Below are 25,966 nucleotides of genomic sequence, written 5' to 3'. Positions count from 1 at the left end.
AGGAGAAGTGAACACAAAGTCAGTTTTCAAAGGAATATGCCGAAGCAGCGCTGGAAGGAGAAACGGCATTGATTGTGGAGAAGATACATAAACAAAGTTTCGCTGTTCTATAGTTATTCCAGGATATTGTAACGCAACGGGGGCTCAAGCGGGCGCCCTTGCCGCATTAGGTCGGCCCCTGCACCGTCCGGGGCTCGAACCCGGGACTTCCGCGTCTCTCTGCAGCGACCTAGCCCCGTGAGCCAAAGAGAGATCTCTCCACAGCCCAGTAGCTGTGGTCCTGCTATCACAGGGAAGGGCGGTGACGTCACCCGCTCTGGTACGCCGGCTCTTACACAGCGCCTGTCGGCCGTAAGCGTTACAATATAAACGCAGCATAGCAGAACATAATTTTTCATTAAATTGGGAAAGGGGGAACATGACGCAAAACTCTGATTTTAAAGGGGATTCCAGGTTTTCTGCACAGCTGCAGTGCGGGGTTTGTGTTTAATCTAGTGGTGTGATGTGCTGTGGAGCAGTCGGTCAGCCGGGACCGAGTCGCGTTGTCCCTGACAACAGCAAGAATCATACGAGCTCTTAAACGTGCAACTCAAACTATATCTGGACGCCTTTCATTGAAGGCGACCCTTTTTCAATCAGGCTAATTAGATGTCTCGTCGCGTCGAACGGGTGTATCGTCGCTCTGTGATTATAGCACCCCAACCTCCGCGTAAGCGGTCGGTTCTCTCTAAACGAAATCTGCTGGTTCATTTTCCTGTTTCCTTTTTGCATTCCCCCTTTTTTCTTCGCCTAATTTCCCTCCCTCTTTTCCTTTCTACTTTTTCAGTGATTTTTTTATTTCAGGGTCGGCTCGCCAGCCTCTCCCCTTTTTATTTTCTCGGCTGGGAACCTTGCTTATTGTTTTAGACGCTCCCCACGGACTGTCCTTCTTCTCTGCCTGCAGCAGATACCACTTTTATTTCCTGACCCTGCCATCCATCGCCTTTTCCGTAGCAGCGCACTGAATCCTGAGCTTGGGCTTCGACCAACCATCACGCTGCAACACGGCTTACCACGAGGTACAGCAAATAAAATGCATCCTTACACTTATACAGCGCTTTTCTGGACACTCCACTCAAAGCGCTTTACAGGTAATGGGGACTCCCCTCTACCACCCATACCAATGTGCAGCCCCAGCTGCGTGAAGCGCGTCATGGCTCAAAACACTGCCGGCTGCGTGCTACCGAACATTGAGGATATCTACTCTGTTAGATGCCTTCAGAAGGCCGGGTCTATCCTCAGGGACCCCAGTCACCAAAACCACAACTTGTTCTCTCTACTACCATCCGGAAAACGATACCGAAGTACTGTATACAGACCAAGACCAACAGGTTTCGAAACAGCTTCTCCCCCACCAGGCAATAAGACTGCAAAACAGCCAACCACAGCAGACACCTGCAATTACCCAAACGGCCGCTGGCAAATAGGCAACCTACTGTACTGTACTTGAACTAGAGTGCACCTGCGCCCTCCTGTCACTTTGCAGTCTCAGGACACATGAACAGCGCTTAATACCCTCGTGTTACTTTCTCACAATCTGTAAATTGCAATCATATTGTAACGCAACGGGGGCTCAGGCGGGCGCCCTTGCCGCATCTGGTCGGCCCAAAGTATAGGTGGCTCGAACCCGGGACTTCCGCGTCTCTCTGCAGCGACCTAGCCCCGTGAGCTAAAGAGAGATCTCTCCACAGCCCAGTAGCTGTAGTCCTGCTATCACAGGGAAGGGCGGTGACGTCACCCGCTCTAGTACGCCGGCTCTTACACAGTGCTTGTCGGCCGTAAGCGTTACAATATAAATGATTGTATCGTAATCCCTATAAACTTCTGTCCTTCTACTCTTCTATCCCTCTTAACGAGCTCGTGGATAAAGCATTTCATTGCCGACAACACCGATGTATGCTGTGCTGTTCGTGCATTGATGAATAAGCCTTGAGCGACTGATGGAAGAGGTCCACTTGCCTGGTCAATGTAGAAAGCGGTGCCAGCACGGATCTCCCGGCGCTGCTTCAGGTCCGTTTCTGTGGTGTCCCGGGACAGCGCCACGTACTCCACCTCTCGCTGGGTGAGCTCCTGGAGGCATGTTTACTGTCAGCTCTGCACCTCACACCAGCAAATAAACCTACATCCTGCACATGGGTAATCTACAAGAGCACTAGAGCTACTCAGTGTCGCCTACACACTACACTCTAATGCCTTTGACTTAGAGACAGGAAATACTAATACTCCGACATTTGTTCCCAGTTTAGCACTTCAGGCAGTAAACTGGTTCAACAAAAAATTGGCCTTGTACTGCCCTATGCTGACAATGAATGAAACAGTGTAAGATAATTTCCAAGCAGAAGACTTCAAGATGTTATTCATATTATATCACAGTCAATCTTTTCATTTTCAAATTAAAAGCAAGAAAAACATATATTCAGAATGGTTATGTATATTTTTCTCTATCCACTACTTAATTGTTTTAGATTCATGTCCTACCTTCAATAATTCAAAAATAAATGTCTAGTTTTCCTGAAAGAGAACTGGGAACAAAGCAGGACTGCACCATGGATTTTATGGGACATACATAAAATCCGACTAATTAATTTAGTCGGCTTGTCTTTGTGCTAGGATTACAACGGCACAACTTCAAGCAGATAAAGAAAATTATGGAGACATCTTGCCATGGTCAGCTTTTTCTCACTCTGTGTGTGCAATAGCACATCGGTCAGAAAAATGGTTGTGAGACAACCCCAATCATCCAACTTTCACCAGCTGGCCATGGCTGTACAGGGAGAATGGTGAAACCATAGCAGTCTATCAAGTAAATGATCAATTCTATGTAAGTGCTCCCAGGATTGTAATAATGCTTAGGGAGGATATACGCATTACTAGCCTTGGATTCCTATAGCTAATTTACTGTTTGCATTTTTTATCATCTTGTATATGCTGTATGTGTTTGAAATATTTGATCATTAACACCAAGTGTTGTATTTCTTTTGTGCGTCAATATAAATTAAATAATAAAAACACTTTCACAATATATTAAAACTGTCCCAAAACATTTTGTCTCTTTGTTGAAAATCCAGACAACATGTTGCCGTAGTGTTAAGAATTGCTGCCCTGCAGCTTTGGTGCACTGGATTCAATTCCAGACCTGCTATCAACATGTGTTACAGTATGAATATTCTCCCTGTGTTTGTGTGGGTTTCCTCCGCTTTCCTCCCACAGTCCAACGACATGCTGACAGGTCAACGTTCTTGGGGAAAATTGGCCTTGGCTTATGTGTTTATGTCTGTGTGTGGCCTGTGATGGACTGGTGTATCATCCATGGTGTATCCTGCCTTGCGCCTGTTGCTTGCTTGAATAGGCTCCAGCTCCCCCCTTACCCTGTATTGGCTAATGTGGTTAGAAAATGGATGGCTGGATAGAAGTTGGAAATCTGGCATGCTTGTTTATTATTGGAAGTTAATTTATTAATGAAGGGTTCATTTGCTCTTCCACCATATCTGTTGGCGTTTCATCTGGCATCACAATTCAGACGTTTACACTGCACGATCAACATAAACTGATGATCTTACCAAGTACTGCATGGCAATAGAACGTCGCAGTGGACCTGGGGGGCCAATTAAAAAGACATCCTGTCCCAGTAGGTCTTTCTGCATGATCCATCGGAGATGCTGGGCCACAGTCTGTGGCAAAGACTCACTCACTGGGGAGGCAGACAGGAATTTATCAGTGTCCCAGTGAAGACAGCCTGTCCTCTGTGTAATTATAATTCAGCTGAGCACCCTGGTCACATAGGCTGGTGTACAGACGTAAGGCCCTGAATTTCAGGTATTCTGTATGACCAATGGTAAGTGCAAACAGAATTCGAATTTAGGTAAGTGACAAATGTAACAACTCTGCATTATCAAAAAGCACATTTGGTATTACATCTCAAATCTGAAAATGTAATAAACATATTTTTTTCATACATTATGTGTATTAATAATGACCTGTTAATTTAAAAATAGAATGGTAATTCACACCAAAAAAAGTCGGTTATACTGTATGTGAGTCATGACCGCCTAGAGCACTAAGAAATTCTTGCATAATATCAACAAGGACAGTATGTCTGTAACTCAAAATTACAAAAGTTCTATTTAGCAAAAACATTCAAGCAGCACCATGTGACCAACAGCATACAGTGACAATCTGGGTATTTTTTTGACGAACAACTGCTTATGATACATTTTTACGAAGAGTTCAAAAAGAGCATGTTATTTAATTTAAACTGCAAGTCTTCCAAAAAAGTAAACTGTCAATCTTTCAAGCTTGCAGTAACTACTAACTTTATATCTACAGTATGCCTTAAAAATTGAACGTTAACATTGCTTACATGTCAGTTCTTTAAAGTCAGATTTAACAGCAAAATTTAAGACAAAGGACTGGATACAAATCAAAATGTTTACTCACCTACCAATTGTAAATCATAACCCTGAGTTTGATGGCATTTTTCCAATAGAGGAAAATGCCTCTGGTAAACAAAATCACATTTTGGTTCATAATCAATGCTTGATGAGTCTAAATTCTGCTTTTATCCAAATCTTGCAGGTTTAAATATAATTATGTCTTAAAATATCTGATATTCAATATCCAGAGTTTTAGGCTAAGGGTTAGAACTGGTATTCAGATTTCCAAGAAAAAGCAAGGCAAACAATATCCACTTTAAACAGATATATTCAAGTTCCCCAAATTGTTCAGCCCACACACAGCTGTAGTTAGTTATATAGTATATATAGTTATTATGTGTATTCAGGTGAAACCATCGTACGAGAAAGAGCAGAACACAAAGTTCTAAGCAAAATTATTTAACTGAATTAACATTTTCTGTATTCGTTTAATCTACTGTAGTGTGTTGTTATTTTTAACTAGTTTTACTTACTGTGATTAACAGGAACAAGTTCTGGATTCTTTGGCGTTTTCAATCGGTATGAGATTTCACCAATTTTAACCGTATCACCTGAAAACATGAAAAGAAAATTGATACAAAAGCTCTTATTTTACCATAGTGGAATACAAATAAAAGGCTTTGGAAGCCAGTTGCATTGCAGAAATGTTGTTTTTCTTTTTATTGAATTTTTTCATAAGAATTCCATCATACGAGTGCAAACAAAAGTACTTTTTAATTAACATATACATGGCTCTACCACAATACCGCACTCTGAACCCAGCTCTAGGGTCCTCGGTTCAATTCTATACTGGGAATTCTATATTCTATTCTATCTTCTGTGTGAAATTTGCATATTCGATCTGACACATTGCCTTGTGTCTGTCTGGGAATTCTCCAGGTGCTCCCTTTTCCTCCATTGACCAAAGGCTCAATATCCAGGCGAACTGGCATCTCTTAATTACCCTCAGGGAGTGTGTGACTTAAGATGATCTATGGCATCCTGCCCAGTAAGTAGTTCTTCCTGCTGAGTTAGGCTCTGGTTCACAATGACCACTAAGGGTATGTTAGTGTGTGTGCTTGGACAGATATACACCAGTAGATAATTCTACCTCCTGAGAAGACAAGACAACCGGGAAAACCTATCCTGTTTGTAAACATTTTATCCTCAAATTCAGAACAAACACATCCTTCAGTCCCTCACTGAGAGAGCTACACACGTGATATAGCCATGGAATGGCGCCATCTTGAAAAACCAAGATGAGCATGTTTACTCATTACTATTACGGCAGCACCAAAGAAAGCGTCCTCACTGGTGGCATCACTGTATGGTACAGCAATACTACCGTGCATGATAAAGACACACAACAAAGGGTTGTCTACTCCCACATATTTATTGTTCGGGTTGTTTACTGACTGTACATACTATCACTATTTGCTTGTCCTGAGAGAACAGTATGAATAATAATTCCAATGTACACGTAGATATGGCAATCAACTCCTCTACTCTTTACTTTAGTGACCATAAAGCAAAGGATTAGAGAAAGAGCTTGTAAAGAATAATTTATGTTAATGTAAGTATTTTGCAAGGGTATCAAAACGATCTAAAGACCTTTATTATTGTATTTGCGTGTGTTTTCACAACAACTGTATCTATTATTATTAAATCTTAAAAGCATGTAATTATGGTCTCATTATATTCCATCCATAGCCCCTTAATCCCCTTAACACAGACGCAGGTGATCCAGAGACCATCCAGCTAGCAAAGGGCACAAGGTACAGGGCACACCCCGGATGGAACGCCAGACCATCCGAGGCACACACACACACCTAGGGCCAGTATTTCTAGAAGTATGTCTTTGGTCTGTGGTAGGAAACCAGAGCACCCAGAGGAAACCAACGCAAATATGGGGGGAACATACAAACTCCACTCAGACAGCACTCCAGGAATCGACCCAAGGGCCACAGCTGTGCGAGACAGCAAGGCTCATCACTGAGCCACCGTGCTGCCCCCACTACATTCCAATACAAACCAAATATTATTCAAACTATAATGTTATTCAGCTTCTCAATCATACGAAAACGGGTCCCAGAAACTCCGGATTGGATCTTCAGTCATAACATGCTTCTGCTATTGGTTCTCATTAAAGCTCTGTAAAAATCTGGGTCCGCAATTTATCACAGTAACTTTCCTTTGAAAACAGTATTCCAGTGAAACCTACAAGTCCTTATGCATGATAATAATACACAATCTTGGTGTGAGAACACAAAGACAGCAACAAGCTACACCATCGTACCTTCTGAAATTAGTCGTTGTTATAATCAATTAAAATGATTGGGGTAATAAAGGCAACTCACAAAAGTGTACCGTCACAGTGATATGTAACAATAATGTGTAATACCTATAAAGTATGCTTGGTGATTTAGAAACACAATCAGAAATTATGAGTACAGGAGATGGTTCGCAAACCGAAACGTGCTCGTTCATCTTTGCATGTGGAGCACACCTGTATTACAGCTACTATCTACTACGTTCCGATCCCGAGTAGTAATAAATCGGCACATCGCAAAAAATCTCGCATCAACATATTTTTGTCAGAGGTAAACAAACAAGATACCTTACAAGGTACATATTGACAACCAAAAATAAATCATTTACCTGCAGATGTATTTATTAATTTGACCTCCTGTCTTTTCCATGTCCAGTCTCCCCTTCCTAGAGCAACTCCTAAAATATTCCTTATTCTTCTGGTGGCTATAGCAGCAACAGTGCCGCTGTACAAAACCTGTGACTGCATTCCTTTGAAAATATTGATTTCACAAGTCCCCTTCGTTTTATGTGTTAAATTATAATGTGTATTTATAATGTAAGCAAGTCATAATAATTTCATATCTATTACTGGTTGTCAACTGTACGATGTTAAGGGGGAAGATAATTCATGTCGTACAGATGTGTTCAAACAAATGTTCCCGCAAGAAACTTGTTACTGATTATTTTCTTTTCCGCCAACGAAGTGTTTTTGAAACGCTGTCAGATTATTTACTTTCAAAGACTATTACGATCGGCATTAGGATCTTAGTTGGAAAGGACATCCTTAACTGAATTTCAAGCTATATTGTATATTAGCTACGTGTCTATTGGGAACTACTGCTGCCGATGTATCTTTTTAGTTTCTTCAAACTTTTAAGACAATAATAAAACACTCCTGCAACAATTCTTCATATCGTAAGCACCGACACTATGATATCAGAGACAACAAAGTATTTTTATTCTGTAACAGTCTGATTAAGGGAATAACTAAGGCTATATATATATATGTAGAGAGTGCAGTATACTTTAATGTTGTAATACCTATATTAAAAAAAAGAAAATCAACGCCTAATAGTTTATTATTTATAAATGGTAACGTTAGAAATGAAAAAGGAAGACATACAGAACTAAAATTCTATTTTTGCTTTTGTTTTTTTTTTCAGTTTGTTACTAACGCAAGAATAGTTACCAATCAGAAAAGGCTTTTTGGTTTGTCCAGCACATTTTCTTTTAGTAGTTTAGTAATCTGAGAATCTCACTCAGCCATTTACTGAAATAAACCAGGGTGTTTCTAAATGCATGTTCTTGAAGCTTCTACTTGTTTGAACTTCACTGCTCTTTCTGAAGATGTCCATGCCTTTGTGGAGTCTGAATACCTAAATTGGGTCTTCTTGCGGCCAATTTTCAAGATGAAAGATTCTGTCCTTTCAGCCTGTTAGAGTAGCACATTTCTTCAGGTCTGGTAAAGTAGTTTTTAATATCATATTTTGTTGATAATTTCTGCAATTCCCTGAATTGGAAGAAGCAGAAGAGGTTAGAAAATGAGTAGGTGTGACTATTTTTCCAACCATACCAGCACGTAGCTCATTGATATAAACCAGGAAGATCATTAGTCCTAAAACAGATCCCTGTGAGATTCTACTAGACAGATCACCCCCGATCTGAGCATTCACTTCTGTAACCTCTGTTTCCTATTAACGAATTCTTAATCCAAGTACATACATTAACTTGAATACCCAAATGCCTGCAGTTTAAGAATTAATCTTTTTTGAGGAACATTATAAAAAGCTTTCTGAAAGTCTGAATAAACCAAATAATATGTCCTTTGTATCCAATACCACTGAAGCTTGTTCAAAGAAACCTAACATGTTAGTAAAGCAAAACCAACCTTTACTGTCCCCTAGAAATGTATTGCTATGCAGATGATCCTCCTCTTTATCATCCTTCTGATCAATCATTTCCATAACTTTTCATATAATATAAGATTGATGAGTAAAAAAGTCTTTTAAGACTTCTCTTGCATTAATTGATTTAGATTTCTCGCATTTTACATTTACATTAGCAATGTAATACCATTTCAATTAATGGTGATTACCCTTATTTTTAGAGACTGCTGAAAATGTTTTCTTATTGGCCTAAGAATACTTCTTGTATCCACTAAGTACATTTCATAGAATACAATTAAGCTCTGGAGATTTGTCTTATGTGCTTCTAGTATGTGTAACAGTTCTACACTAATATTATATTATATAGATGTTTGTGTTTGCCCAGGCTAAAGCATTTTGTCCATTTCATCCTTTCTAAACATCTGACTGAAATACTTGTTCAAACACCAAATACATCAGCCATTTCCTTTTTTATCACCTATACATTTCCCATTTTCACCTTGGAGACACTTCAACCTTGACTGTTGTAAATACCGAAGGATTTTCTTTCTGTTTTAGCCTCTATTGCAACATTCCTTTTAGTCTTTCTTAACCTTTTTAATATATATTATAACCTGTGTTGTAGTTCATGATATTCCTTTTCTATAGCTGGATCTTCCAGTTTTTGAATGTTTTAGAAAGTGTTTTCTTTCTTCTATATTATTCTTATATTATTCATTGATTTATTTGGTTCTTTGAGCCAGTGCTTACTTGACATCGATTTACTAACTTATGTGATGAATATGTTTTATGTTTCCATCAGAATATCTTTAAACTGTTGCAATTGATTGTGTATTAATACCATTACTATTCTGTCCCATTTGGCTTCTCTTTAACCCTGTCTCATTCCTTAATAGCCTGCATCCCAGAAATGGTCAACTTTGCTTTAGATTCTACCTAGACTATATTATGATTACAATTCCATAAGTATTATATCACCTCTAGTATATTTTGATAGTTTGTAAGACTTGAATGTCCTTATGTGCATGCTAAAATGACTTCCTTCTGTAGATGCTCCTACAGATCTTTAACAGAACTTCATATTTTCTTATCACATTGGCCTTTTGAATTGACAGATCCCTGCCTATAACTTTTTGAACAAGCAGAATGATTTGTTTTGATACCATGTTTTTGTTTAGATCACACTATCATGACTTCACTTAAGAGTGTAATGGCTGTGGGCAGTGGATTGTAATAAACATAATAAACTATTATTCATGCATTTACATTTCTACACATATTAAGTTCAAGGAAAAGGTATAGGAAAATTAAGAGGGGGGTTTAAGAGAGTAAATGTTTAGGTACATATGCACATACATGTACTAAATAAGATAACCAAAGAAACACATTTTATGTTGAATTTGCCTTTTTAATTCAAGATAGAAAGAATTTTAAAAAATGGAAACATGTGTTCTGTACAAGGTACACATTATATTAATAACAAAGGAAATCAGAATTATGATGCTGCAAAATCTGAACTACAAAGCAGTTCTTTTCTGGTGTCTTGAACTTGTTGCTAGGAGACTTAATTTTGTATTAAAAGGGTATGATTATCTGTTATATAATAGGAATTACACATTTGAAATGCAGGTCTGACAATGCATTGCTTGGCCATCCAATGTCACAACATTGTCTCTGACCTAAGCAATCCAAAAAAGATTATATACAATGAATAGGCATTCAGTGTATATTGTGTTATATTCATATTTAATTGAATCTGAAAGGCAAGTATGTTTAAGCACATGGTTTCAAAAGAGAGAACTACAGTGAATTGCCAATGTGGAGGCATCTACAGTAAAATATCAGACAATATTTCTCATCTTTAGAACAAAATAATATGCCACAATGTCTACAATTTATATTGGTTTATCTTTCCACCAATATTTTAACTTTTTTTTTATAAGTTTAAAAGATGCTTTCCACTCCAAAGATGTTTGAGTAAAAGCTAGTACATCTGCTGTTCTAACACTGTAACACAGGAAAGGCTTTAAATGTACTAGTTTAAATTATTGGTTCTTCCAAATCTATTTTTAAATGTTAATTTGACTCTTATTAGTCTGTCATGTCTTCAAACGGTGCTCTTTATTATACTCAAGAAAATCCAGTGTTTTGTGTCTCTGTTTTTCTTTTCTATAACCAAAAGAAATAGAAATTTGATATACGCATAAAAAGAAATTGAACAAACCAGCATTATCGTTGTACTGGTAATGCCTATTAAACCAAGATTAGAATTACAATAATTGTATTGATTCAAAACCACAGTTCTGCTCAAGCCTTTGGCGTCACTGATACGCATGTAACTACAGCTAACAAATAGTTCCAATTGCTGTTGGTTTTTTTCTGAAAAATGCGTTGAATCCAAAATATAGTCATCATAAGTGTTTTATTACAAAAAAAGTTTTAAATTGCTGGACTATTGCATTTCTTCCTCCCTTGTCACAGAGTAAATGTTACAATGTGACAGAGCAGAGTAATATCTTAACATTTTAAATAATTATCCTAATAAGAGCCGTCACCCTATAAAAATGGGGGCAATTAAAGGGTTTTAAAATAAGCATATATGAATCTAGCAAGGAAATAAGAACGAGATTTACGGTATCCTTGTTTTCAGAGAGGGATTCTACCAACAGGTGACGTCATCGACATCCTCTCTTGGATGTGCTCCTTATAGGGGTTGACATTTATCACGTGGCGGAGCCTTAGGAAGAGCGTAGCAGAGGGGAGAAGTCAACGAGCCCAGCGAGAGGGAAAGCGAAATAAATAAGGGGCCGAGAACCACAAATCGAATGCACAATTTCCCAGATTGAGAGCAACAGTAAATATTCCCTAACTCCCTGCACTTTTTCCCAAGGAGTCTTATAAATTGGATGAGAGATTATGGATGATGTCTACCATTACACTCGCAGTCTTGTCTGGGAAGAACTGGTAGGTGTTTTTCTCTTCACTTTTGGGGAAGACTTGAAATTCACTGGCTTTAGATTGGAATTGCTCGATTGTATCCGTTTCTCTTGTTTTTCGCTGTTAAAATATAATAAATATGTATGCTTTTTTTTAAAAAAAGGTCAATATTATGCAACCTTATTTCGCTAGAAACTGCTTTGATTTCCGAGAGCGAAATGCTTCTAAATGTCATAGGTTTGAGTTTACTTTTGTGATGGAAGAAAATTTGCAAGCCAAAGTGAAAGATGGACTTGAGCAGAGCGCAGTCTCGGCGCACGTGCTGTGGTGATGTCCTGTGAAAGACACTATATTCCAATTAAGGTTGTTATCATTATAAAAACTCAGGGAGCACCGGTCTCCGAAACTCAAACGATGGCGAGATTTGAGTTTTTAACCGTTTGGCTGATGGACAGTAGTGATAGCAGGACTGTTGTACACTGCAGGACTGCGGTAGCACACAGGTGATGGGTACAGAATTTGGTCTTGTCGTACGCTGTTGTTTAGCACAGCTGACTTTCATTGCTGAACAGGTTTTCAAAAGGGTGGCTGTCATGACTTAAATCTACATTTTGAATGGCGTAAAATAAGAATGTTATAAATTCTTCTTATCCATCGGTATTTAAAGAATTATTGTGCTGTGAAATGTTTGGCCGTGAAATCGCTGTCCTGCATTAGAAATAGAAGGGCCGATCTAATGACATTAACAAATGAAGGAGTAGTTTACTCCAAGATGTAGACCAAAAAGCGCCTGGGCGTTTCAGAACGTCCTGCTGGTAGTACTATTGTTCTTGCCGCTATCGAGACTCGTGTGTCCGTACAGTACCATGATCCCGATGAGTGTGCTGGAGATTTACTGGAACTATTGGGGAATCTCGAAAAAGAGGAAAATCACCATGCACGAATACAGTATATATTGAACAAACCGAGTAAATAGGACTTGTACAGTATTTGATGAGGGTGGGGTTGTTTTCCGAATTTACCGGTCGTCTGATTGAGACATTTTTATACCGTGTAACGTTTTACTTCCACACCGAGGTCGCGGTTTTCCTCATTTTCATTGAACCACTTTCATTCCTACCCAAATACGTTGGTATTGTTTAGTTGTGCACGCGTTATTTCAATGCTTTTGCATTTCCAGCGCTCATATTTAGATTTAATATACAGTCGGTCTTTGTGCATCATTTGCCTGATAATAATTTATACCCCCAATGCACCTCTTGAAAAGTGTGTTTGTGTGCAAATGTTTAAGCAATTCCTTATTATTAACACTGCTGTTGCAATTTCACTAACTTTAAAAGTACAACGCACATACTGTAGGTCATTATGTGTTGGAAAAAAAAGACAGCCCAGTCCACTTGGACGGTGTTCCTAGTTTTAGTTTTTTTTTTAAAATAATGCAGATTATTTTTGAAAATTCAGCCTCGGGAACATCACAAGCACTGTGTATGTGATCTGCCCCGCTGTTTCTGTGCTATAAGCGTAGTGCCAGCTGGTTAAATGGCAAGAATCCCTTGTCCCCGGCGTCATCATACTTTTTTCGCACATAGTTTGCGTTCGAAATCGGTCCTGTAAATGCACGAATGTTTTGTAATGAGCAAAGAATCTCGAGTTTTGCATGATAATAATTATCAATGTGACACGTACTGTATGAAATTACTTTTTCTCTATTATCTTTTAACTTTTAACAAGGCGATCAGCAAATCCACGTTCGTCCAGTATTCTGTTTAAAGTTCTAAACTTAGATACTTTTTAAAAAGCCTTTTCTAAAAAGAGACAGATTCAGCCGCATTTCTGCCATAGTGGTGGTTCTGATGCTTCTGAAGAACTGAACAGGATGCAGTTGTTGGAAAACAAGCAAAACAAAATTTAAAGCAGCTGAATATCGCAACGTTTCACAAAAATAAAACTACTGAGGCGAATAAACATCTCTAAAAGTACCTTAAAAAACAAATGTGAATCAATACAACTAAACAAAGTGATAGATTCTATTCTTACATGCAAAAGAAGAGATTAAACGAAAGGAGAAAAATAATTTACAAAGCAGAATGACTTATTGATTATAAAAGACGTGGAAGCAAATATCTATCTAGTGTACAGATGTTTTGTAGATATCTTTGTGGGATTCACCTCTTGGTTATTGCGGTAAAACAATAGATTCATTTGTAGCGATGCTGTAGTTTGATATAGGATGGACAGTATGCTATTTACCGTGTAAGTTATTTATTGTATCTTCTGTGAACAATATATAAGATCATTTACCTTTCAAGGATAAATTTAAAAATTGAAACCAAAAGTTGCTTTTTGTAGTGTAACCGTAAAAGTCAACTTCGGATAACATGACCTATTAATTATTTTTATGCGTATTAATAAGTTTACGAAAGCAACCCACATTTATGGAGCATAACAAACGTTACGACAGATTTCAGCCTCGTACGCCTGCCTACCAAGAGTTTACCAAATGCAAGTTCGTGCAACTTTTTTTTTCTTCGAGCGACTTTTGCTTCCCTCTCTTCTGAGTGGAAATTAAAGATCGAACTACTGTACAGTAGTAGCCCGTCCCAATACACTCTTCTTTTCGTACAACCACTAGGGTCTGCTACAGAGATTTCCTCCAGTCTTCGACTTGGTGGGAGAGACAGCAGCGACAGTCTGTGTAGACTGTAAAATAAACACATCTGAGAGCAAGCTTTGCGGAGTAAATGTATAACAAACAAATATGGCAATTTCCCATACGGTCCATTGTTGTTTTAGTGTTTTCAAATAGGTAAAGAGGGGGAGGAGGGGGGGGGGTGACTCTCTGTGACAGAAGGTAGTGAAAGATGGCGGCGAAAAGAGCCGCTTTTCAGCCGCTGTCCAGCTCTCGCGTCCCGGAGAGGAAGGGAGCGGCTGGCCGCACTAAGGCTAACCCCGAGTGGTGTGCTTCTTCTACCCGCCAGGAGTCAGAGAAGGGAGCGCCTACCGCTGCGGGGATTGCCAGCACCGGGATGCAGCATCATGGAATTGGGGCGGTCGGGGGACCTGGACCGGTAGACGAGTCGTCGGATAGCGAAGGAGAACAAGAAGGGCCCCAGAAACTCATCAGGAAAGTGTCCACCTCCGGCCAGATTAGAAGTAAGGTAAGGAACAGTACTGTTCATGAATCTGGTAGACGAGGGAAGCCGAATAAAATTCTTATGTACATTTACATCGGGACTGTTTTTTTTTGTGTGTGAAGTGGGTATTATTGTAAAAGGATAACTTGTTTCCCAAGATAAACTGTTGAATGCAGTGTTGAAACAGCTTTTTGCAAGCAGTGTGAGAAGGGATTACAGGACTAAATCGTTTTTTTTTTCTATTTAAAGGTCTTTTAATTTTCGCACCATGATCTAAAGTTTTAAGGTTTGTCGATTTCCGTTTATAAATAAAAAGGGCGGAATAGTACGATAATATTAGGATAGTTTTTAATTTTAAAAACTTTAGATATAAACAGACATCAAATAATAGTACATACAGTAAATAGGGTGGGATTTCTTTTTTACTTACGGGTACAGTGAATCTAATCTGTTATTTTTGAAAACCCCTGTTTTGAAATTTCGTTACAAAAATGTTGTTTTCAGTGAGTTATCTTAATTTATAGGATGCTTTCAGACATTACTCAAGCCTCATTGAAATTAAATACAAATGAAAACCTTTAAAAGACCGTACTGTGTTTTAACAATCAACCCGTGTAGAGCTTTGGATCACAGTGAAAATAAATAGAAATTGGACATATAAAGTGCAATAAGATGTTTTTGCAACAAATGAGTACTGTAAAATAGTTTTTCATAGTACCAAACAACACGTCTGTAAGAAAACTGTAAGAAATATTTAAAAAATCCTTATAGATGAAATATGGATTCATATTAATTGTATACAAACAGCTTTAGAAGTGTTTGATTTAAAGAAACGCAATTAGTACAATAATGAAAGTTGACTGTAAATTTAAAAGGATCGGGATATTTAGACTTTGGACACTTACAGTATTTAATTTCACTTTTTTAAAATATGATATAGACACTATATATGTCAAATGATCGGAGGTCACACTATTTATGTACAGTAGATGAATATAGCATGATTTGCAAATAAGGCTTCTATTGCCAGGAATAAAGGTAAATCCAATGAATTCCTTTGCTTTGAAAATATATAAGCCAGAACTGGCACTAGAGGAAGGTGTGTTTGTGTGCAGCGTTGCATAATGCAAATGTAATAAGGGGCAGCACTGTTAACTTTGAAATTAACAGTATTTACCTTGAAATGTGGAGTGTGTGAATACCTGAGCAATGTCTTGTTACTACAGTTCAGTAAATGAGATACCAGGCGTAATCCCTATATTGCATGTGATGATCAATGCGATTTAGGAGTGTATGGTAATCCAGGAGGCTCTACAGGGATAGAGCTGCTGTTCTTGTGGAAAAGTGGAATATTGACTCTGTGTGACTGATTGATTGATGTAATAAAGGACTTCCAGGCTGACATTTCCAGGACCTGTACCTGAAGACCAACAGAGAAGAAGTGTGTCTTTGACTTAAGGCTTTTTCATGTAACAAATGTAAACAGTCTTTTCTTTGTATGTGTAGACATCTTAGGAAGATCAGAAAAAATCCATTGAAAGTCCCTGTTGTAAAAACTATGAAATGGAAGCAGATTATCACTGGTATAATAGGCTTGTGCCATGGCACAGTTATTGGTACTTTGTGTGGAGTTTTTGGAAAGTGTGCTGTTCTGGTGCGTTTTTCTTTGTCCATTGGATAAGGCTATTAAACACTGCTGGTATAGGAGAATATTCGATGGCACATTTTAGCAGAATTTTTTTCTGCTAAAATATTTTATAATGATTTTTAGTCCCTTTTAGGGACCTTAGTAATTTAATTTAGAAATATAAAAATCCTCAATTTCAATGATGGTAATGATATTACCCATTTGTAGAGCGGGGCAGTCTCTTCGCTTAATGTGAGTGAAGCACTTTTCTCAAGGGTACAACAGGAGTGTCTGATCTGGAACTTGAACCCACAGTTCTCCAGTCTGAAGTCCAGAGCTGTAACTCTTACTAATAATAATAATTGCTTACACTTATACAGCGCTTTTTCTGGACACTCCACTCAAAGCGCTTTACAGGTAATGGGGACTCCCCTCCACCACCACCAATGTGCAGCATCCACCTGGATGATGCGACAGCAGCCATAGTGCGCCAGAACGCCCACCACACATCAGCTATCAGCGGGGAGGAGAGCAGAGTAATGAAGCCAATTCACAGAGGGGGATTGTTAGGAGGCCATGATTGGTAAAGGCTGATGGGGAAATTTGGCCCCTACTCTTTTTGAGAAACACCCTGGGATTTTTAATGACCACAGAGAGTCAGGACCTCGGTTTTACGTCTCATCCGAAGGACGGCGCCTGTTTACAGTATAGTGTCCCTGTCACTACACTGGGGCATTAGGACCCACATGAGCCACAGGGTGAGCACCCCCTGCTGGCCCCAATAACACCTCTTCCAGCAGCAACCTTAGTTTTTCCCAGGAGGTCTCCTATCCAGGTACTGACCAGGCTCACACCTGCTTAGCTTCAGTGGGTTGCCAGTTGTGAGTTGCAGGGTGATATGGCTGCTGCCTATATTCCCACCTCTTTACAATAATCTTCCATTTCACTAGACAAGGAAACTAGGGTAAACTCTTTTGCCCATTTAACTACCCAGCAGGGTGGCACAGCAGCACATTGATCAGCATTGCTGCCTTGCAGTGCCCGGGCCATGGGTTCAATTTCTGGGGTGATGTCTAAATGGAGTTTATATGTTGTCCCCGTATTTGTGTGGGCTTCCTCTGGGTGCTCCAGTTGCCTCCCACAGTCCCAAGACAGACGGTGTGTTATTTGGTTTCTGTTTAATTGGTGTGTGTATGTGGTTTTTTTTGTGTGTGTATCCTGCCTTGTGCCTGTTGCTTGCTGGTATAGGCTCTAGCTACCCTTGCCACACTGTATTGGATAAATCGACTAGAAACGGGATGGATGGTTGTTGGTATCTGATTTACTTGATCCCTTTGTTTCTTGAAGACTCCCATGGTATCAGTTTCAACAACGTGGCTCTTTCAGCAGCCTTGCAGAAAAAAAAAACGTTTCTTGTTTAATTTCAGAGGTTGAGAAAAGTAAACGATTTTGGAAAGGTCTGTTGTAGTTGATCTGAGTTTTTGAAGTTTGCTTTCTTCTGCAACTGTTGGATTAGGCAGTGTAGCAGCTGATCTGAGTTTCCGAAGTTTGCTTTCATCTGCAACTGTTGGATTAGGCAGTGTAGTATCTGATCTGAGTTTCTGAAGTTTGCTTTCATCTGCAACTATTGGATTAGGCAGTGTCTTTAGGAAGAGTGGTCATGTTTTTTCATATTTCCTTAAGTCACACGGGTCATCTGAGGAACACTATGGTTGTCACTCTTACTATTTTCACTACTCATTCGTGTTGTACAGATCTCCATTGTATAGATCCTAGAGCCATGATGGGGAAGATTTGCAATCGTTTGACATGGCTGCCTTTCTCAGACATGTTTTGCCGGCCCTGCATTAGGTTGTCAACTCTCACTGTTCCACACGCAACGCGGGCGTGCCCTGTTTTTTGATCGGGTCCCACTGGACCTCGTCATCAATGTGTACTTTGCTCCTAGTGGAGAATCGGCTTTAATGGTGGCTCACATTTACCCTCCTTAGACTGTGCTGGGCCTCTTCTGCACCATGACAACCCCGTCAAGGACACCGAGCTGCGAAAGGCTGCAAGTGGAGCCAAATGTAGACGTGGGGTCATAATAAACAATGTTTGTTTTTAAAATAGCAGCAGAAGCTCACGCCTCACTTTACTTTCTGAGGTGTGAACATTTAGTCAGTTACGAGAAGAGAAGCACACTCTAATGTTAGGTTTTGTCTAGTGTCACTAATATTGACGCTGTTTTACTGTATATCTTCATTATGTATGTTTTTATACAGAGCTTAGTGTGGCAGAGCATGTATATAATGGATAGAACTATTGGATTTTTGTTTAGATTCATGGAGTATTTCTGAACTTTCGTAGTGTGTAAATTTTCGCCTAATTTGCCATACCTTGAACTGTACCATCCTAAACGCAATTCTAAATGTGTTGAACAAGTCACTTAATCATGATGCTCTCTTACTGGATCCTCTAAAACTGTGCTTAGGAACTTACAAGATATTCTGCTGCTAGAATCCTGACTAGGTCTCATGCAAGTGATCACATTACTCCTGTCTCAGAGTCCTTGCACTGGCTTCCTGTTGATTTGATTTCATTATCCTTCTGCTTCCATTTAAGGCTCTACACAGTGTGGGTCCTCAGTATCTATCTGGTATGTTATCTGTCCTCTCACCAGAATCACTGGTTCTGGTTTACTGTGTATGTCCACTGTCTGCACTCTGTGAGTGATGTCCCCTTTCAGGTTGCTTTATCTCATAGCTCTAGAAAACCAAGCAAAACATAGCTTAGGGACCCTGCAAAATCAGTTGCTTTTAAATCGAGTGCAAAAACATACTTTGCAAGAAAGCCTTTTTTGTGATTGTTCTGTTTCCTGCATCAACTTTGTTTTCAGGGTTTTGTAATTGCCTTTATTTTATGAAATGTGATTTTTATGCATCGTGGAGCATACAATTCAAACAATAGCTTTTAAAGGAACAGCATATAATATTCTTGTTTTGTGAGTGGGTACCTTGTAATCCTCATGGGTGAGTGTGATATATGGAGAAATGAAAAGTGTCATCACTGATCCATTTACCCATACATATTTTCCAGGAACAAGACAGTTGTAATGGAGTGTGAGAGTAAAAAAGAGTTTTATGACCACGAGTGACTTACAGAAATTAAGTATATACATTTTTAAACATAATTTACAGGGACAAAATAAATCAAGGGTTTATGCGGAGGACGTAAATCCAATTTAAATTATATCAGTCTCAACTAGACATACTGCTGGGCCTGCTCTACTTTAACTACAAAGCTATAAATAAGTTTCCATTGTCCAACAAAGAAAGATCCACTCAATTATTCACTTGTGCTTTACACTCCTACTGTATTATTTAACAAAGACTATATTTGGAGACTTGCAGCTCTTGTTCTTGAAAAGGTGGGGGGAGTGCTTGCTTTTATAATGCTAATTAGTGATTAACTAAAACCACATGAGTAAATAACAGTGACAAAGAGCAGTAACCCCACCTGTCTTCAGGCTGTCCAATAAACAGCCATGTCTCAGAAACAAAATATGGAATATTGGTTTGCAATTTGCTATCCATTTTTTGGAAAATGTTTTAAAAGCATTTGACTTTTACTGTTTTTTTTATACTAAGGATTTGGCTCAGTTACACAATACTTCCTTCAGTATTTTGCCTTAAGAGGACTTACAACACAGACGCAGAGACTTACAGACTTACACAAGACCATTGTGGTACTGTAATTTTACACATTTCGTGTGCTGAGAATATTAAAACCCAACTTTATCTGTATTACCGACTGTCGCAGCAAGTTCAATATTGAAAGTTTCTGAAAGTTAAGTTATTTATTAGCTGTTGCAGCTGATTTGCAGCTGTTGTTAGACAAGATAGTTTCAGTGGTGAAGCATACCAAAGAGGTGTAAATTGGTGTAATTTGTGCTTCTGAGAAATGAAGTGCATAACATTTCATAGAAATGTTGTTTGGAGTTTGTCTAAAAATATTGAAATTGGGAAATGTGCTAAGGCTTTGAGAAAGAAGCTACTCTCTCCTTTTTCTGTTGAATAACATGATTGTTCTTTTACCACATACTGTACCTTTGATATTCCTGCATGCAGCAACTCTCAAAGAGGTTCTGCTTGCGTCTGTTGTGTGAGAATGAGAGTCTTCTGAGCTTTTCTGCTTGGTCTTTATAGAGGAACAGTCAATAATAGGCACCAACAAGAAACCATTGTACTGTATGTGCATCTCCAATCTGAATTTTTGCACAAACAAAATTGTCTTAACCTTGGATGAGTGAGGTTCTAGTATTCAGTCCTGCGTGATAGTGTAAAATAAATCTTGCCAACACCCTCCCCCCCAGCTAGTTTCCACACCATCTGTCTGTACTGTAGGGGCATCTCTGCATATCACAGTGCAGTGGGAAGAGAACAGCAAACCAGAAAGGGAGGCTGCTGAAATGTTTTACTTTTGTACAGGAGTGGCTTTAGGCCTGTGGTTAATCATGCACAGACTAGTTCAATGTAAGGATTTGGTGAACACATTACAAAAGAAGGGTGGTACGGTGGCACTGTGGTTAGCGTTGCTTCCTCACACCGCTGGGACTCTGTGGGCTCAATTCCATTCCAGACCTGGAATTCTAGGATTCTCCCTGCGTGGATTTTGTATGTTCTCCGCGTGTGCTCCGGTTTCCTCCTACTGGAACCCAAAGGCTGGGTTCATTGGCTTCTGGGAAAAGTGGTCCAGGTGTGTGTGTGTGTATGTGTGTGTGTGTGTGTGTGCGTGGGTGATGGAATGGCGTCTCATCCAGGGCGTACCCCGTCTTGCGCCTGTTTCTTGTCCAGGATAGGCCCCGGCTTCCCCACACCCCTGAATTGAAAGAAACGGTTAGAAAATGGACAGAATGGATCACGACAGAGGCACCCTTTTTCCAGTTATGTCATAGAGGGGCCAGGCTTTCTTGACAACAAAGGGCTGTGGTTCAGTTTTCATGTACTGTAAATCAAAGTGTGCATGTTTAGTCATCCACCAAAGTGACATACTGTACAGGGCAGGCCTGTTGTTATAGTTCACCTTTTGTTGAGGACAGTCCACACCAGTTTGTAAAGTAAGGGCAGCGCCTTGCTCAGGGCTCACTAGCACTGCTGAGCAGTCCAGCTATTGTGTGTGTGTTTAACCGCAGGGGTGCAGTGACACTTTTTTTTTATGAGTTGCCGACTCCATGGCAACGATCAGCAATATCTTCATCTAGCTAATGGGCTCGCAAAAAGAATCCCGGACAGCAGCACTTCGGGAAGTATTTCATTAACGTTTGGGTCAATTAAAAAAAAAAAGAAGTGGTGACTTTTTTAAACCTTTTCTGTTTTAATGATATCTGGTGCACATGTTGTTTCTGCACTTAATAAACATCTTGATGCGCCGGAAGCATAATTACTAGTGAAAATAAAAACGAAGGTTTTATTTTAAGGCCATAAGCCTTGTTTCACCACCCCTGCCTTATTTCTAAAACCTCATGTTCATACAGTGTCCTCCTGAATTCAAGCTGTTTGTAATTATGATCCTGAGATTAATATGAATGTACAGTTGTTTTTATTTTTATTTTGAAGTAAAGCCACAAATCCTTTTGATCATATTGGAACAAAAACATCATTATCAGAAAGCGCAGTGGGCCGGTTTCAGTGGTGTCCTTGCATGCCTAAGCCACACCACACAAATTGCTTGACTATAAATGAGAAATAACCATTTTGAGTTTACTGTCTCAATACTTGTGGAGGGCACTGAATATAACTTTACGTTTTTTTAAATATTTGCCGTATCTTGCTTCTCCTTACAGTTTGAATTTCTTTCTGTGTTTGAAATGTTCATTTCTAATCAGTTACCCGGGATTGTGCAGTACCTAAGCCTCTCAGGCCGGAGTTCAGATGTATACTAAAAACAGATACACATACTGATGTAAAGCATCAAAAATCTCGTCAAACAGTGAAAGTATTTTAAAACAAGGCAATCGAGGCAGACTGAAAAAAGCACCCTGTCATGAAAGGATATGCGGCATTATTGAGGCATGTCTTTTACAATAAACACTAATTAGCTCAGTCTTGAATTATGTGGAGACTAGCCTGTGTCTCAGTCAGGATGAAAAAGGCTCAGAATAAAAGCTTTCTAATTGCTTTATTTCATGAAGACTTGCTCCGCTCTTCAGTTCTATATGTAATTTGCAGCGCATGCTTTCTAGCTGGATCTACACCGTTGAACTTTTAACCTTTTTTCCCTTTTGCTCAGCTATGCTCACAATTCCTTGCCGCCGAAGAAACTCACTGGATTATTTCACAATATTTCGGATAAACAGTCGAGGAAAACTGCAGGGCAAGTGCAAACTTGATGCAGTCCCTGTTTTCCTTTGTCTGGTTTCAGTTATTAATTTCCAAGGCCTCCTTCTGTTTCCAGGCTGGTATTTGTAATGCCATTAACAGATTCAGCGGGCTGTTGAAGATTTCCGAGTGCATCCACTGCCACCTTCCTCTCCCTGGCGCTCTGTCTCAACACACACATACTGTATTGTGCTAGTAAATTCATAGAGCGCTTTTTATTTGGTTTTTACTGGGTGCACTAATAATCATGCTAACCACCATAATACAAGTTTCAGTGGTAACGAGGTAGCATGTATTGCAAGACTCGGATTTAAGAGATTTCTTGAAGGCGCTATGAATTCAAATATAAAATAAAATATACTGTAGCTACAAGCAACAATCATTGTTGGCCAAGAGGCCATGTCTCTTTTCATGGGCAAGGATATTTTTAGGTGGAATATGTATGGCTTCCTATGTGTGTTCAAGAATAACCATGGCCCTTTGAACACTTTGAACACAAGACGAATTTGCCTCTGAACTTTAGGAAAGGCCAGAGGTCTGAGGCAAGGTCCCATCTAGAGAATATATTGGTTCCCATTAAAGAGTTACAAGCTCAATTTTCATTTGACCATAAGGGCTCATAAATAATTGATAAAATCATTTGACTGGTCTTTATTCAGGTGTGGACTATATGTCCCATAGTCTCCTATTCCTGAGCGGGTATGCATGAGCCAACAACATTCTGTTAGAAATATATCACTCAACATGGTAGCAAAACCACGAGACATGTCGGCATCTTCCCAGAAGCCTTTGCAAACCGTGCTAGTTTTCACAGGTGTTTGAAAACACCTTTTTAGCTTTTTTAAGTTTAACTTTTATCCCCACAATATCAGTTAGACCGTGAAAAGGCTTAGGAGAAGTAATACGATTCCTTCTGAGATGCTAGATTTGGAATATGTATTCTGATAAGTTTTTGGCAGCGTTGTGTTACTCTTTAATCAAATGTTGTTCCTATTTTTCTGTTAAGAGTGTAATTGTAACTTTCTTTGAAACATAGCAGCTCTTGTTACATATTAAAGAATAGCTCTTGTCACATTTTAGCACTGTAGTACCACAGATCTTACTTGACTTGGCAGTGAGGTGAACCCAGGCAAGCAAACGGGCAAACAAACGACACAATCCCCCAAAAAACGTAGCTGAGTGGACACTGAAGTGCTGTGCAAGGCTAATTCCAAAAGGTGATATCACAGCAAAGCAAATTGGGGAGACCAAGAGGTCATAAAATGGATAATCCACAAGGTGTGGTCGGAACAAAGCAAGCATTGAGAATCCAGAACGTAACGAGACTAGAGAATGAAACTTTTAAGACAGAGCACAGAGTAATGCTAAGGCAGATCTTAAATGGCCTATTCTTCATGATACAGGTGTGGAGGTTAATTGCACAGGTGGAACAGACCTCCTGCCTGAGTGTGTTGTCATGGCAGCCAGCTGACTTGCAGGTGTAGTCAAGGCTTTGCCGTTGTCGTGGTAACTAGCGCATCTTCTAGTAGAGCGCCCATGATAAGCACAAATACAAATATTCTGCACTATGTTTCTAACTGGCATGTTGCTTAAATTGTTTTTGACATACAATAAACAGACAGTTGCCTTTCCCATGTCGTTTTAAGGCTTGCAGTGAGATGATGAAAGGTGTCAAAGTAATACAATTCTAATACAGTACATACTTGAATTCCTATCTTCATGAATAGTTACATACAATAGCTAATTTATAGAGTTGCAGTAGGAGGTCATTATAATTGAGATAGAATTGATGATCTGAAAAAATCTCTGGAATTAAAAGATATTGGTTAAGATTCCTAAAGAAAATCACTAGAGATTGTGTTAGTGTTTTATTTTTTTCCTTTGCAAGTTCTTTGCAAGTCCTAACATTTGACATTTTTTGCTTCTCAAGCAAAGACAAATTTCAATACCATGTTGACGTCATGCTGTGCTCTTAAAATAACTTGCAAACCAACCTTTAAAAAGGCGTTGAATATAAAAGTTTAAGAACTGAATATAACAGGTTAAGCAATAAGAGGAAGTGTGTGGGAGTTAGGGTGTAATATGGGAAATGCAGTTGATCATTGCTGCTTGTTGGACCTGTTTCTGCATTTCTCTGATCCTTTCTGATTTTTTTTCATGAGAAAATAAAAAAATGCTTAGAAAAGAATAAAAGCAGCAGTTCATAATACTGTACCATAAATATACTTTTCTTAATGACGGAAGGGGGAGGAATTAAACTTGAATCTGTGTACCTCAGTTGTTAACCTCTGGTATTATCGCCCTACTCCCTACCTCGCAACCTTTGCTCTTCTAATTCTGCTCTCCTTACTGTCCCCCAAGACCGTCTACATTGTATGGGTGACAGGGCCTTTTCCTGTTATGCCCCAAGCTCTGGAACTCTCTCCCAAAGGATATCAGAGAGTCACCTTCTCTAAACTCCTTCAAATCCAGACTCAAAACTTTTGAAAAGCCTTTACTTAACTGGTTCCATTCTTCACCCCTCTGCTTTTCTAAGTACCACCATCCACGGTCTCCTCTGTATATTGTAATAGTGTTTTATCTTGTGTATTATTTTTATTTATTGTTGTTGTCATCCTGTAAAGCGCTTTGAGAAGCCACCTTTAAAGGCGCTATATAAAATAAAGTTTATTATTATTATTATCTGTCATTACTGAGCTGTTGGCTTTGGGTTTTAAGAGTATATGTAAAAGAACTACAGGAAAGTAGATTCTTTCTGAACAACTGTGAAAGTGGGTTAAAAATGAAACAGGTTAGTATATGCTATGTTTTGATTGCAACCAGTTAGTAATTGTTACGAACACGGACTGAAATCCGTGTCAGATCTTGTAGAAGACCCTATGCGATGCGGTAAGAGCTGGAGAAAATAGGAGGCGTGGTAAAAGGGAACACACAGGGGAATAATAGTGCACAAAATAATAGTGACAGCACGTGAGACAGTGAACGGGGAAGACAAAATGGCATCCAAATCCAAACGGGTCCAAGGGCAGGTTAAAGCACAGTCCGAGAGTCCATCAGCGATTAATCCATCCTGGGACGCAACAAAGTTAAAATCCCCAGGAGGGGGGAGCACACGGACAGACAAAACATGGAGGTCCAAGGGTGATGGGGCGAGATCCTCCAGACCCCGGGCTCAGGAAGCGGGAGATGTCGGGGATGAGGCCTATGCCCTCAGGAGACGGACGTGGGGTTTCCTGGTGCTAGGCGGGCCTCGCGACATCCT

General features: G+C 39.4%; 2 protein-coding genes across 9 annotated transcripts in view; one reads left to right on the top strand and one right to left on the bottom strand.

The window, feature by feature from the left end:
* The window catches only part of vwa8 (von Willebrand factor A domain containing 8), a 118,146-nt gene extending 110,763 nt beyond the window's left edge, over positions 1-7,383 (bottom strand). For both annotated transcript variants that reach the window (XM_015363890.2, XM_006639022.3), the window contains exons 1-4: positions 7,110-7,383; positions 4,946-5,023; positions 3,600-3,730; positions 1,999-2,109 (exon numbers count right to left, since the gene is read on the bottom strand). In XM_015363890.2, the coding sequence (XP_015219376.2) occupies positions 1,999-2,109; positions 3,600-3,730; positions 4,946-5,023; positions 7,110-7,248 (459 nt within the window). In that variant the 5' untranslated portion in view covers positions 7,249-7,383. The remainder of the gene's footprint in view (positions 1-1,998; positions 2,110-3,599; positions 3,731-4,945; positions 5,024-7,109) is intronic.
* Positions 7,384-11,394: 4,011 nt separating this feature from the next.
* The window catches only part of dgkh (diacylglycerol kinase, eta), a 98,963-nt gene continuing 84,391 nt past the window's right edge, over positions 11,395-25,966 (top strand). For 3 of the 7 annotated variants that reach the window (XM_015363906.2, XM_015363910.2, XM_006639021.3), the window contains exon 1: positions 14,435-14,742. In XM_015363906.2, the coding sequence (XP_015219392.1) occupies positions 14,446-14,742 (297 nt within the window). In that variant the 5' untranslated portion in view covers positions 14,435-14,445. Of the gene's footprint in view, positions 11,612-14,173; positions 14,391-14,434; positions 14,743-25,966 lie in introns of those variants that run through there. The other 4 variants (XM_069178752.1, XM_015363907.2, XM_015363909.2 and 1 more) reach the window with 3 other exon arrangements.

This window comes from Lepisosteus oculatus, chromosome 15 (assembly GCF_040954835.1).
Source record: "Lepisosteus oculatus isolate fLepOcu1 chromosome 15, fLepOcu1.hap2, whole genome shotgun sequence".
NCBI lineage: Eukaryota > Metazoa > Chordata > Actinopteri > Semionotiformes > Lepisosteidae > Lepisosteus > Lepisosteus oculatus.
This window is presented reverse-complemented; position numbering and strand designations above follow the sequence as displayed.